This window comes from Trachypithecus francoisi, unplaced genomic scaffold (assembly GCF_009764315.1).
Source record: "Trachypithecus francoisi isolate TF-2019V2 unplaced genomic scaffold, Tfra_2.0 Lachesis_group12, whole genome shotgun sequence".
In the NCBI taxonomy this organism is placed as follows: Eukaryota; Metazoa; Chordata; class Mammalia; order Primates; family Cercopithecidae; genus Trachypithecus; species Trachypithecus francoisi.
In genome coordinates this window covers 5,357,682-5,370,699 of record NW_022681457.1, presented here as the reverse complement: position 1 = coordinate 5,370,699, position 13,018 = coordinate 5,357,682, and the positions used below count along the sequence as shown (strand labels likewise).

The following is a 13,018-nucleotide window of genomic DNA, read 5'->3' as shown; positions in this document are numbered from 1 at the left end:
TTATTTTTATTTATTTATTTTTTTTTATTTTTATTATTTTTTTGAGATGGAGTCTCGCTCTGTCGCCCAGGCTGGAGTGCAGTGGCCGGATCTCACTTCACTGCAAGCTCCACCTCCCGGGTTTTTACACCATTCTCCTGCCTTAGCCTCCTGAGTAGCTGGGACTACAGGCGCCCGCCACCTCGCCCGGCTAATTTTTTTTATTTTTTAGTAGAGATGGGGTTTCACCGTGTTCGCCAGGATGGTCTCGATCTCCTCACCTTGTGATCCACCCATCTCAGCCTCCCAAAGTGCTGGGATTACAGGCTTGAGCCACCGCGCTCGGCCTAATTTTTGTATTTTTAATAGAGATGGGTTTTCACCATATTGACCAGGCTGGTCTCAAAACTCCTGAGGTCAAGTGATCCATCTGCCTCGGCCTCCCAAAGTGCTGGGATTACAGGCATGAGCCACTGCGTCCGGCCTACTTTAATCATTTTAAAGTGCACAATTAGCTGGGCATGGTGGTGCATGCCTGTAATCCCTGCCACTTGGGAGGCTGAGGCACGAGAACTGCTTGAAACTGGGAGGCAGAGGTTGCAGTGAGCGGAGATTGCACCACTGCACTCAGCCTGGGTGACAAAGCAAGACTCAAAAAAAAAAAACAAAAACGTGCAGTTCATTGGCAATAAGTACGTTCACATTCTTGTGCAACCATCAGCTCCATCTAGTTGCAGAACTTTTCCACCACTGAAAAAGGAACCATGTGCCCATTAAACTGTCATTTCCCATTCTTCTCTCCCCCCATGCCCCCCCCAACAATGACAAATCTACTTCCTGTCTCTACATTTGCCTCTTCTGGACATATCAGATGAACAGAATCACACAGTATTGTCTGGTTTCTTTCACTTAGTATACTGTTCTCAAGACCATCTGTGTTTGGCAGGTGTCAGAATGTAATTCCTTTTTAGGGGTGAATAATACTCCATTAAATGGATAAACCACGTTGTGTTCATGGAGTTTTAAATTTGCTAGTTAATGTCCAAATCCTCAGCCTTGGGGAATCAGGAGGGTGGGCAGTGCAGATCCTCAAAGGTGCTGGGGCCCCTGCCCTTGAGTCTGCACAACCCAGACCCCCTCTATGCCCAGGTGGGTAATCGGGGCTGGGCTGAGCCACAAACTAGTCTGGGCGTCAGGGTGGGGAGAGGACAGAGCTGTGACCCTATGATGCAAGGTCCAAGTTCCTCAGTGAGGCTTCACGAACCAATTAGACCTCATTTACAAAACACAGACCAAAAGATAAATTATTGAGAATCTCCAGGGGGCAACCTCAGAGCAGTAAACTCCAAGCATGAGGCCCTCTGAGCTCACTGGGGTCTTATGTAACTGCCCCCCAACTCACTGTGGAGCTAGGAGCCTGGTGTAAGCTGCAGAGACGGCTCCACAACACGCAGGGGAGCTGAGTGCCTTTGGGGAGCCCAGGGACCCTGAGCTGAGGTAAGTAGAGGTGAGGATCCTGTGGGCAGGGATTGGTTGGTCATCTCTTCTTTGCCTCTCCCCACTGCATGGAGTAGATTTTGCCTGGAGAATAAATGAATGAATGAATGAATGAATGGATGGGACTCTGCATCCATCACCTCGCCTGCAGCCATGACTCACCTGTGTCCCCTGACTGTCCCCTCCTAGCACTGCCCACCCCCGAGGCTGGCCAGGGTGGCTCCTTCCTGGTTTGGGGCTGGTCCTCATGCCCTCTGCCCTGCTGCTTCCCCTGTGAAAGGAGAAGTCGGGAGAGGATCTTTCAGGACATTGCGGTTCCCGAGGCTCCTCCTCTGAGGATGGTCACTGCCCCTCCACCAGGCTTCCTGCTCGAGGAGTTTCCTTCCCAGCCAGCCAGCCAGAAGCCAGATAGTCCCGGGACAGGCCCAGCCCCACAGCCCAGAGATGCTGCTGCTGCCCCTGCTGCTGCCCGTGCTGGGGGCGGGTGAGTGGTCGGCGGCTGGGGGTCCCATGCAGGGACTGGGGCTGCTGCTGAGCCTCTGCATCTCCCCAGGGTCCCTGAACAAGGATCCCAGTTACAGTCTTCACGTATTCAAGTGCAGAGCTGGTGACGGTGCAGGAGGACCTGTGTGTCATCGTGCCTTGCAACCTCTCCTACCCCCGGGATGGCTGGAACGAGTTTACTGCTGCTTATGGCTACTGGTTCAAAAAGGGACCAACACAAATAGGGGTGCTCCTGTGGCCACAAACAACCCGAGTCGAGAGGTGGAAATGAGCACCCGGGGCCGATTCCAGCTCACTGGGGATCCCGGCAAGGGGAGCTGCTCCTTGGTGATCAGAGACGCGCAGAGGGAGGATGAGGCACAGTACTTCTTTCGGGTGGAGAGAGGAAGTCGCGTGAGACATAATTTCTTGAACAATGGGTTCGTTCTAAAAGTAACAGGTATGGAATGGGATGGGAACCCCTGCCTCTCACACTGGGGAGGGACCCTGGGGACAGGCTATGGGCTGAGCACAGAGGGTTCTCAGGGACCCCTGCAGCATTAGAACCCCCCATCCCTGTCTCTGTCCCAGCCCTGACTCAGAAGCCTGATGTCTACATCCCCGAGACCCTGGAGCCCGGGCAGCCGGTGACGGTCATCTGTGTGTTTAACTGGGCCTTTGAGGAATGTCTAGCCCCTTCTTTCTCCTGGACGGGGGCTGCCCTCTCCCCTAGAATAACCAGACCAAGCACCACCCACTTCTCAGTGCTCAGCTTCACGCCCAGCCCCCAGGACCACGACACCGACCTCACCTGCCATGTGGACTTCTCCAGAAAGGGTGTGAGTGCACAGAGGACCATCCGACTCCGCGTGGCCTGTGAGTGTGGCCTGGGACACTGGGGCGTGCAGACAGACCCGGTGGGTGCGGGGAGGGGCGGGGAGACAGGGGAGGGGGAGGAGCCCAGCGGGGCAGTGAGCGGCTCCCAGCTCAGGAGCCTCCAGGGAGAGGAAGCTGTGGGGTCCCATGATGCCGGCTCAGCCCTGGGAGGGGGACGGGAATGGCGTCTGGTCCTCTGTCCACACCCGTGAGCCCCGGCTCTAGCTGTCACTTGTCTTTCCTGGGATGTTCCTACTTTCTTTTCCGGAGGGAGTTTTTTCCAGGTGTGAGGAACAAATTGTCCCTCCCTGTAGCCAGCTCACAATCTTGTTGCAGACGCCCCCAGAGACCTTGTTATCAGCATTTCGCGGGACAACATGTCAGGTACTGAGGGCCGTCGGGCTGGGGCTGGGCCAGTCCTCTTTAGGGGATGAAAAATTTTCATGAAAGTGAGGGGATGTGCTCCTCCCTGTAGCCTTTCTCTCTCTCTCTCTCTCTCTCTCTCTCTCTCTCTCTCTCTCTCTCTTTCGGTTCAGCCCTGAAACCCCAGGAAAATCTCACACATCTGGAAGCCCAGAAAGGCCAGTTCCTGCGGCTCCTCTGTGCTGCTGACAGCCAGCCCCCCGCCACGCTGAGCTGGGTCCTGCAGGACAGAGTCCTCTCCTTGTCCCACCCCTGGGGCCCCAGACCCCTGGGGCTGGAGCTGCCCAGGGTGAAGGCCGGGGATTCAGGGCGCTACATCTGCCGAGCAGAGAACAGGCTTGGCTCCCAGCAGCGAGCGCTGGACCTCTCTGTGCAGTGTGAGTGTGCCCAGCAGGGGCCTGGGGTCCATCGGGAGGGCAGAAAGGGTGGGGATGCAGGGCTGGGCTCAGGGTCCCAGAGCTGAGGGGGCCTAGAGCCCCAGGTCTCAGGGACGGACATTCTTTTTTTTTTTTTTTTTTTTGAGACAGAGTCTTGCTCTGTCTCTCAGGCTGGAGTGCAGTGGTGTGATCTCGGCCCACTGCAAGCTCCGCCTCCCAGGTTCACGCCATTCTCCTGCCTCAGCCTCCCCAGTAGCTGGGACTACGGGCGCCCCCACCACCCCTGCTGATTTTTTGTATTTTTAGTAGAGAGGGGGTTTCACCGTGTTAGCCAGAATGGTCTCGATCTCCTGACCTCGTGATCCACCCGCCCCGGCCTCCCAAAGTGCTGGCATGAGCCACCGCGCCCGGCCCTGGGGACTGATATTCTTACCTATGTAGACCCTCATGCAGTTTGTGTCTGGGACTCAGTGGGTGATTCTGCACTGCCCTTCTATCCCACCCACTTCCCCTACCTCAGTCTCCAGGACGCTTCCTTTACCCAGAGGGAAGCCCCTGGCCCGTCTAGAGCCCGTCCCCTCTCTCCATTTCAGATCCTCCAGAGAACCTGAGAGTGATGGTTTCCCAAGCAAACAGGACAGGTAGGAAAGAGGACAGAGGAGCCAGGGCCTCTCGGTGCCGAATTGGGGGCCCAGGCATCTGAAGGGCCCCCACGCAGGAGGGTCCCAGAGCCCTGAGCTGCACATGGATTCTGCCCCTTCCTTCCCTAGTCCTGGAAAACCTTGGGAACGGCACATCCCTCCCGGTCCTGGAGGGCCAAAGCCTGCGCCTGGTCTGTGTCACCCGCAGCAGCCCCCCAGCCAGGCTGAGCTGGACCCAGGGGGGACAGATTCTGAGCCCCTCCCAGCCCTCAGACCCCGGGGTCCTGGAGCTGCCTCGGGTTCAAATGGAGCATGAAGGAGAGTTCACCTGCCATGCTCAGCACCCGCTGGGCTCCCAGCACGTCTCTCTCAGCCTCTCCCTGCACTGTGAGTGGGGAAAGGGGGGCACCTGGGTCCCAGGAAGGGGCCCCTGCTGAGTCCTGTCCTCCCTCCCCACAGACCCCCCACAGCTGCTGGGCCCCTCCTGCTCCTGGGAGGCTGAGGGTCTGCATTGCAGCTGCTCCTCCCAAGCCAGCCCAGCCCCCTCTCTGCGTTGGTGGCTTGGGGAGGAGCTGCTGGAGGGGAACAGCAGCCAGGACTCCTTTGAGGTCACCCCCAGCTCAGTCGGGCCCTGGGCCAACAGCTCCCTGAGCCTCCATGGAGGGCTCAGCTCCGGCCTCAGGCTCAGCTGTGAGGCCTGGAACGTCCACGGGGCCCGGAGTGGCTCCGTCTTCCAGCTGCCACCAGGTGAGGGGACTGTGGGGGTCTGAGACATAGGATCCTAGGAAGATGAAGGTTCAGGGTTGTGGGGAGAGGGGCTGGGCGTGGTGGGAAGGGATGGGGACAAAGTCCCTGCTCTGTGGCTGGTGGTGTTTCGGGAAACTGAGGACCGAAGAGAGCCATATGGAGAACAGGAGGATTGTTTATTTAAGGTAAGTACTGGCTTAGTGGATTTACATTTCAAAAGCTGAGCATTAAAGAAAGACACAGCAGGGTTTTTATAAGTAGACTTACACAAGTAAAACAAAAGCGGTTAATTATATATTGCATAACTTGTGACCTTGTAGCTGTGTCAAAAGAAAAACAAGAACTGGTTAAATACAAACATTTGTAAAACATAATTATGCTTAAGAAGCCAGGGAAAGGAGTAACAGTAAAAGAATTTGTCGTTTTGGTGTTTTTTTTTTTTTGAGACGGAGTCTCGCTCTGTCACCCAGGCTGGAGTGCAGTGGCCGGATCTCAGCTCACTGCAAGCTCCGCCTCCCGCGTTCATGCCATTCTCCTGCCTCAGCCTCCCGAGTAGCTGGAACTACAGGCGCCCGCCACCTCGCCCGGCTAGTTTTTTGTATTTTTTAGTAGAGACGGGGTTTCACCGTGTTAGCCAAGATGGTCTCGATCTCCTGACCTCGTGATCTGCCCGTCTCAGCCTCCCAAAGTGCTGGGATTACAGGCTTGAGCCACCGCGCCCGGCCTTTTTTCTTCATTTCACACTTACTTTTGGGGGCTAGGTAGGATCTGCACAGCCGTGGTCCACTCCTGGGCTGCTATGGGCCCAGAGGCTTGGTAGGTGCCTGCCGCAAGTTGTAAGAATTATGCCTTTCTATTATTATTATTTTTTTCCCCCGGGGCCAGTCCCCGCCCCCCTCTTTTTCCCCGATAGAGCCGGGCTGGGGAGAGGGACTTAACCCTTGGTGTGCCTAGCTGCTTGGCGCCTCGCTTGTTGCTTTTGCTCTTTCCCGTTTTGTTCCCTGGTCACGGTTAATGTACATCTTGGTGGTCACTTTTATAAGCTGGGTGGCATTCATGCCTGCAGCTTCCGCTTGATGTCACCCCGGGCTTGCCCTACAAATGCTGTGCTTACCATGCGCTGATTTTCAGCAGCCTCAGGGTCAAATGGGGTGTAAAGCCAGAATGTTTCACAGAGTTTTTTATAAAACTGACTTGGGGCCGGGCGCGGTGGTGGCTCAAGCCTGTAATTCCAGCACTTTGGGAGGCTGAGACGGGCGGATCACGAGGTCAGGAGATCGAGACCATCCTGGCTAATACCGTGAAACCCCGTCTCTACTAAAAAAATACAAAAAACTAGCCGGGCGCGGTGGCGGGCGCCTGTAGTCCCAGCTACTAGGGAGGCTGAGGCAGGAGAATGGCGGGAACCCGGGAGGCGGAGCTTGCAGTGAGCTGAGATCCGGCCACTGCACTCCAGCCTGGGCGACAGAGGGAGACTCCGTCTCAAAAAAAAAAAAAAAAAACAACTGACTTGGCTGTCATCAGCTCTCTGAAGCACTTTTGAAATTTTTCTTCTATTAATTGCTTTCTTTCCACCAGCTTTCACGCCTTGCAGAAGTGCCTCTCGGTACCTGTATAAACGCTGAAGCTGAGTTGCATCCTCTGGGTCCTAGTTAGGATCTGGGTCTGAGAACTGACCTTGAGTGCATGCCTGAGCATGCCCTGCCTCTGCTGGTGCGTGGGGTTTTAGCCAGCGGAGAGCTGCCTAAGTTACTCTCCTGCACTTTTTAGTGTTAAATCACATTAGGAAAAGCTGCTTGCAATCTGGCCAGGTTGGATTGTGTGTCAGAAAGATGGACTGCATCAGATCTGTAAGGGCTTGGGGCTTCTCCGTGTAGGAGGGAGTATGAGGTTTCCAGTTTAGTAGATCAGTAGTCGAAAAGGGCTGATGGATGAAGGTCCGTTTAGCCCCCTGAACCTGGCCTCGGTTATTATAATAAATGGGTCCTCACATCTCTCTGACAGGCATTTGCACAGCTCAAGCACGGCCAGATCTGAGACGGCCTGCTTGACTATTTTGACTTCCTTCCCTGGCCTTTTGAGGCTCCGATCCTTCCCTTCAGGGTGAGACTTGGGGCGTGCTAGCTCCTGAATTTGGTTCCTGGAGGGCTGTTGGCCTCAGTAAAGGCGGGTAGGCTGGGACATATGGAGGAGGAATCTGTTTCCTCTGGCAGCTGTTGCAAAACTGGCTTCTGTTGCTCTTTCTGGGATTTTTCTTAGTAGCTGGGACTACAGGCGCCCGCCACCTCGCCCGGCTAGATTTTTGTATTTTTTTAGTAGAGACGGGGTTTCACCGTGTTAGCCAGGATGGTCTCGATCTCCTGACCTCGTGATCCGCCCGTCTCAGCCTCCCAAAGTGCTGGGATTACAGGCTTGAGCCACCACGCCCGGCCGGCGAAGCTGCTCTTACTTTTACTTTTGGCTCGGGCTACAAGTGTTTTGCGATAAGCTGCTAAACAGGGCTGGATCCAGGTTGGTCTTGTCTATCCTATATTTAACCATGAATCAATATAAGGAAACTGATAAGGATACTCAGGCTGTCACCATCTTAAATACATGGCCAATTGTTTTCTAGTCTACAGTTTCTTCGGTCAGCCGTCCAACATCAAAGGAAAGTCATTCTAATTCACAGAGAGTTCTCAACCTCTGGGGGATTCGCTTAACTTTATAATTCCCTGAAAAAACCTTTCTTAAAGTTTTGTGACATGCGCTTCAATGGAGTAAGTTTTGATGACTGTCCTTCTATTCCTTTCTTTACGGCGCAGTGCACTCACTCGCTCTTCCTCTTGTTTCCGCCGACTATACTGTCTCCCATCATGGGAGTTTTTAGACACTACTTGGCTTTGGAGAGTTCCTTATTCCTGCTACGACTCTGAGCTGTAGGGCAGCTCTGATTAGCCATATGTAGATCGCCACTAGTCGTAGTCGGCCCCACACTTTGCTCAGAGCACGGAGTCCACACTAAGAGATTTGTGACTTCTCACTTTGTGACTGATGAGCCTAATTAGGCCTCTACATTTACACACTTTTACACACTTCCCCACTCCCAGTTCCTGTGGTCCTAATTGGGGTGGCAAGCCACTCTCGCCACCTCCAGTTCCTTAGGTGGGGTGGCTCGCCACCTCCCGTTTCCTTTTCCTAATCGACTTAGTGAGCCATTCTCGTGTCTCGTATTGGTTGGGGTGTGAGTTTCATCCAAATTGACAAGCCACTCTTCGCCGCCCCCAGCCCTTCTGGATCGGACTACTAGGCACACCCCAGGAAGTGATCAGGCTCCCCTTCCGTCCCTACGGGATGGGTCCTGCCTTGGGCCCCAAATTACTGCGGTTCCTGAAGTGCACTGTTTCTGAAATTGTTCTGTAGCTCCTTTCAGGTTTTGTTGTGCTGCTGGGTAGGGGCGCCAGGTCAGGGGAGAGCTGATTTCTTCTCCAGGCTAAAGTTCTCCCGGTGGCACCTGGGGTCACAGGTCTCCCGAGGCCCGGGGCTCCAGCCCCCAGAGCAAAGGAGGCAGTAAACCTGCCGTCTCTGGTCCCTTCATGGTCGCCAAAAATGCTGTGGGAAACTGAGGACTGGAGAGACCGATACGGAGAACAGGAGGATTGTTTATCTTAGGTGCACACCAGCTCAGTAGATTTGCATCTAAAAAGCTGAGCATTAAACAAACACAGAGCAGGATTTTTATGAGCGGACTTACAAAAGTAAAACAGAGGCAGTTAATTATATGATAGGTCACATGATTTATAGTATAGCATAACTTGTGGCTTTGCATAGCTGGTGGCCTTGTAGCTGTGTCAAAAAAAAAAAAGAACTGGCTAAATACAGACATTTGTAAAACATAGTTATGCTTAAGAAGCCAGGGAAAGGAGTAGCAGAAAGGAATTTGTTTTTCTTTTTTTCCTTCAACCTTGCTCTGGAAGGGGGTGTGTCTGGAGCCTATTCCTTTGGCCTTGGCTTTTTAAACAGTATTATCTCATAACTGTCCTTGAAGTGAGCTTGCTAAGCAGAGGAAAACTTGTTCTTTTTTTTTTTTTAACCCTTGCCTTGCCTGTTACTTTTCTTGGAGTGAATGAATGCATATTTATTTTTAATGTCTGCCTCAGTTGGGGATGAAGAATCTGAGAGCTCTAGGTCTGTGGGAGGAAGGGGCAGGAGGGTCTCAGGGCTAGGAGAACACCACCCCAAACCCTGCTCCCATGCAGGGAAGCTGGAGCGTGGGGGAGGAGTTGGCCTGGGGGCTGCCCTGGGAGCTGGTGTCGCTGCCCTGCTCGCTCTCTGTTCCTGCCTCGTCATCTTCAGGTAAGTGTCATCCCTGGGAGGGCAGGCAATGCAGGGTGTGGGAAGGGAGAGGGTTCTAGAATCCCAGACAGTCCCAGCTGCAGGAATCTAGATGGGGCCGTGGGTGTAAGAACTGGGCCTTGGGCAAGAGAATCAGAGCAGGGGTCTGCTCCAGAGCCCTGATCCAGGCCATCTATGAGGGTCCCCAGTTCTCACTGTGGAAGTCACCCCATGGATATGTCCCCACCCCACTGGCCTCCATGGCCTTCCAGCCTCTGCTAAGCCATGTGGGAAGCAGTCACCCCAGGCTCTGGGCCAGCCTGAAGACTGAAGGACAGTGCTTCTTCCCTCAGGGTGAAGACCTGCAGGAAGGAAGCTCGCAAGAGGGCAGCAGCAGAGCAGGACATGCCCTCCACCCTGGGGCCCATCTCCAAGGTGAGAGCCCAGCCTCTGTCTGCTGGGGCCCCAGCTGTTCCCCTTGCCTGGATGGCCATGGGCACTCCTCTTGGTGCCTTACAGAATCATTGTGCCCCAAATAAGATTTTGCTCCTGGGTCCCCATCAATGCAGTCCCAAGTCCCATGATCTGGGGGGCACCCTCCCCCCTGCTCCCCATGTCCCCTCCCAGAACCAAGGCCTCCCTGGGCCTGTCCATACTCTGCCTGTGCTCCATCTTTGTGTTCGAGTAGATCTTCCGAGGTCCCTGAGGTCAGTCCAGGTCCGAGCAAATCCCCGTCTTTCTCACACCTCCTCCTTCCTGGGCATCCACTCATAATTTGCAATTAGCTAGTAACTTGATTGACTAGAACTTTAATGTCTGCTTCTCCTTCCACACTGCAAGCTGCCTGAGGTCAGGGATGGTGTCTCCCTAGTTCCCCTGGGAATATCCAGGGGCTGGCACAGGGGAGCTGTTCCATAAGGGCAGCGGGCGCTGGAGTCAGAGAGACCTGGACGTGAATCCTGGCCTGACCACTGCTTAGATATGTGGGTTTGGGGTATTTACTCAGCCTCCATTTCTCCATCTGATCATGGGGACCACAGTGCCTCACCAGTGGATTGTGGTGAGGATTTTGTGAGTCTGGATTTTATGAGCCTGGCAGTGAATTACCAAGAGCCAGATGTTATTGTTCTCAAATACTTGCTGAATGAGTGAACGGATGAGGGCCCAGCCAGCGTCTATGGAATGAGTAGGTGAAACAGGAAATGCTCAGCTTTCAGGTCCTCTTGTGCACCCTCCTTGCTCTTGCTTAGCCCCCATGATCCTAATTTGACCCCCTTTCTCCCCTGCATTCAGGGTCACCAGCATGAATGCTCACCAGGCAGCTCCCAAGACCACCTGCCCCCAGGTGCAGCCACCCCCACCCCAGGGCAGAGGGAAGAGCAGGAGCTCTACTACGCCTCCCTCAGCTTCCAGGGGCTGAGGCTCCGGGAGTCTACGGACCAGGAGGCCCCCAGCAGCACCGAGTACTCAGAGATCAAGATCCACAAGGGACGGCCCCCGAGGGGCCTGGGCTTTGGGCTTCAGCTGGAGAGGGAGACATCAGGGATGGTTCCAAAGTGAAGAGTTCTCCATGGAAACAGGACACCAGCAAGTGCGTGGGAGTCATATTGGTGTGACGGCCAGAACTGGACTCAGATTTCAGCCCCATCCCCAGTGAAGAGCTTGAGTTTGAAGAGTATACTCTTTTTTGAGACAGGGTCTCACTCTGTCCCCAGGCTGGAGTGCAGTGGTGCAATCTCAGCTCACTGTAGCCTCAACCTGCCAGACTGAAGTGATCCTCCTGTTTCAGCCTCCCAAGTACCTGGGACTACAATTGTGAGCCACCACGCCAGGCTCATTTTTGTATTTTTAGTAGAGACAGGGTTTCACTGTGTTTCCCAGGTTGGTTTTGAACTCCTGGGCTCAAGCAATCTGCCTGCCTCTGCCTACCAAAGTGCTGGGATTACAGACGTGAGCCACCTTACCTGGCTGAAGATTATACTTTCAATTCAGAGCGAGTTTGAAGATAACACTTTTGAGGCATCGCATCTATGGTTCATTACTACAGAAGCTTCTCTGGATGTGTAAAGCACAGGAAACCAGGCAGAGGAGGCACAGGGCGCTCTCCAGAACGAGAAGCCAGTTCCTGGGGTTGCTTTGCTGCAACCATCATTCCCCATTGATAACCATTCTCCTCCTTCGGAAGAGGGAGAGTGAGAGAACCAAGTCCGAGTGGTCCCCATTTTAACATTAAAAAAAAAAGGCTGTGCATGGTGGTTCACACCTGTAATCTCAGCACTTTGGGAGGTTGAGGTGGGTGGATCACAACATCAGGAGTTCAAGGCCAGCCTGGGCAAGACGGTGAAACCCCATCTCTACTAAAAACACAAAAATTAGCCGGGCGTGGTGGCGGGCACCTGTAATCCCAGCTACTGGGGAGACTAGGCAGATAATTGGTTGAACCCGGGAGGCAGAGGTTGCAGTGAGCTGAGATCGTCCCACTGCACTCCAGCCTGGGTGACAGAGTGAGACTCTGTGTCTAAATAAATAAATAAATAAATAGAGCCTGAGTTTGGGCAAGTCATCTTACTCCTCAGTAAAACGGACACAATAAACCTAAATCACAGGGCTATTGTGGGACAGAAAGGAAGTCATTAAAACAAGGCACCCAGGCCAGGCACAGTCGCTCACATCTGTAATCCCAGCACTTTGGGAGGCTGAGGTGGGCAGACCACATGAGGTCAGGAGTTCAAGACCAGCCTGGCCAACATGGTGAAACCCCATCTCTACCAAAAACACAAAAATTAGCCAGATGTGGTGGGGCACACCTGCAGTCCCAGTGACTCAGGAGGCTAAGGCACGAGAATCACTTGAACTCAGCGGGCAGAGGTTGCAGTGAGCCGAGATTGCACCACTGCACTCCACCTTGGGCAACAGAGTGAGGCTCTGTCTCAAAAATAAATAAGTAAGGCCAGGCATGGTAGCTCACGCCTGTAATCCCAGCACTTTGGGAGGCCAAGGCAGGCCTCACACCTGTAATCATGCTGTGTCTACTAAAAATTCAAAAATTAGCAGGGCATGGTGGTGGATGTCTCTAATCCCAGCTACTAGGGAGACTGAGGCAGGAGAATTACTTAAACCCGGGCGGCAGAGGTAGCAGTGAGCTGAGATCACGCCATTGCACTCCAGCCTGGATGCCAAAAGCAAAACTCTGTCTCAAAACAAAAAAGAAAGAAAAGAAAAGAAAGAAACGAGAGCTCACTATGTTGCCCAGTCTGGTCTCAAAGTCCTGGCCTCAAGCAATCCTCCCACCTCAGCCTCCAAAAGTGCTAAGATTACAGGTGTAAGCCACCATTTTGGGCTGACCTGATCTTGTAACTCCAAGTTTCTACCCTTTTACTGACATCTGTCCATTTTTCTCTCCTCCTAACCCCCAGCAACCACGGTTCTAATTCTACTTTGTTTCCATGAGTTTTGTGGCAGGAGAATAGGGAATTAGGGGAACGGGAGCTCAGCAGGTGCAGCCAGTTCCTACAGACAGGAGAGCGCAGGTGTGGCGCACAGGCCACATTCTCACTCCCATGATAACAAGCCACATAAGCCTCTGATTGACTGCAGGCCGGGTCTCCACTATGGCCCCTGATTGGTCGTGAGCCAATCCTTCATAGCATGTAACCAATTGGAGGCCTCTGAAGGGCGCCT

At 53.7% G+C, this 13,018-nt stretch overlaps 1 protein-coding gene, 1 long non-coding RNA gene and 1 other non-coding gene across 3 annotated transcripts; 2 read left to right on the top strand and 1 right to left on the bottom strand.

Moving 5' to 3' along the window:
• Positions 1 to 560: 560 nt before the first annotated feature.
• On the bottom strand, positions 561 to 1,858 carry LOC117091613. Its single transcript, XR_004440481.1, has 3 exons — positions 1,639 to 1,858; positions 1,382 to 1,560; positions 561 to 729 (listed from the first exon to the last, which is right to left on the bottom strand). It is a non-coding gene; the product is annotated as an uncharacterized LOC117091613 (long non-coding RNA).
• A 47-nt stretch (positions 1,859 to 1,905) lies between these two features.
• Positions 1,906 to 11,578, top strand: SIGLEC11 (sialic acid binding Ig like lectin 11). Its single transcript, XM_033224159.1, is given in 13 exon segments — positions 1,906 to 1,960; positions 2,030 to 2,073; positions 2,075 to 2,183; positions 2,186 to 2,419; positions 2,551 to 2,835; positions 3,172 to 3,219; positions 3,372 to 3,635; positions 4,229 to 4,276; positions 4,406 to 4,663; positions 4,736 to 5,023; positions 9,262 to 9,358; positions 9,691 to 9,772; positions 10,631 to 11,578. Coding segments are annotated over 13 exon segments (2,064 nt in total). The 5' UTR covers positions 1,906 to 1,920; the 3' UTR covers positions 10,898 to 11,578.
• LOC117094121 lies at positions 11,340 to 11,553 on the top strand. Its single transcript, XR_004441435.1, has one exon. It is a non-coding gene; the product is annotated as a small nucleolar RNA U3 (small nucleolar RNA).
• Positions 11,579 to 13,018: the final 1,440 nt, after the last annotated feature.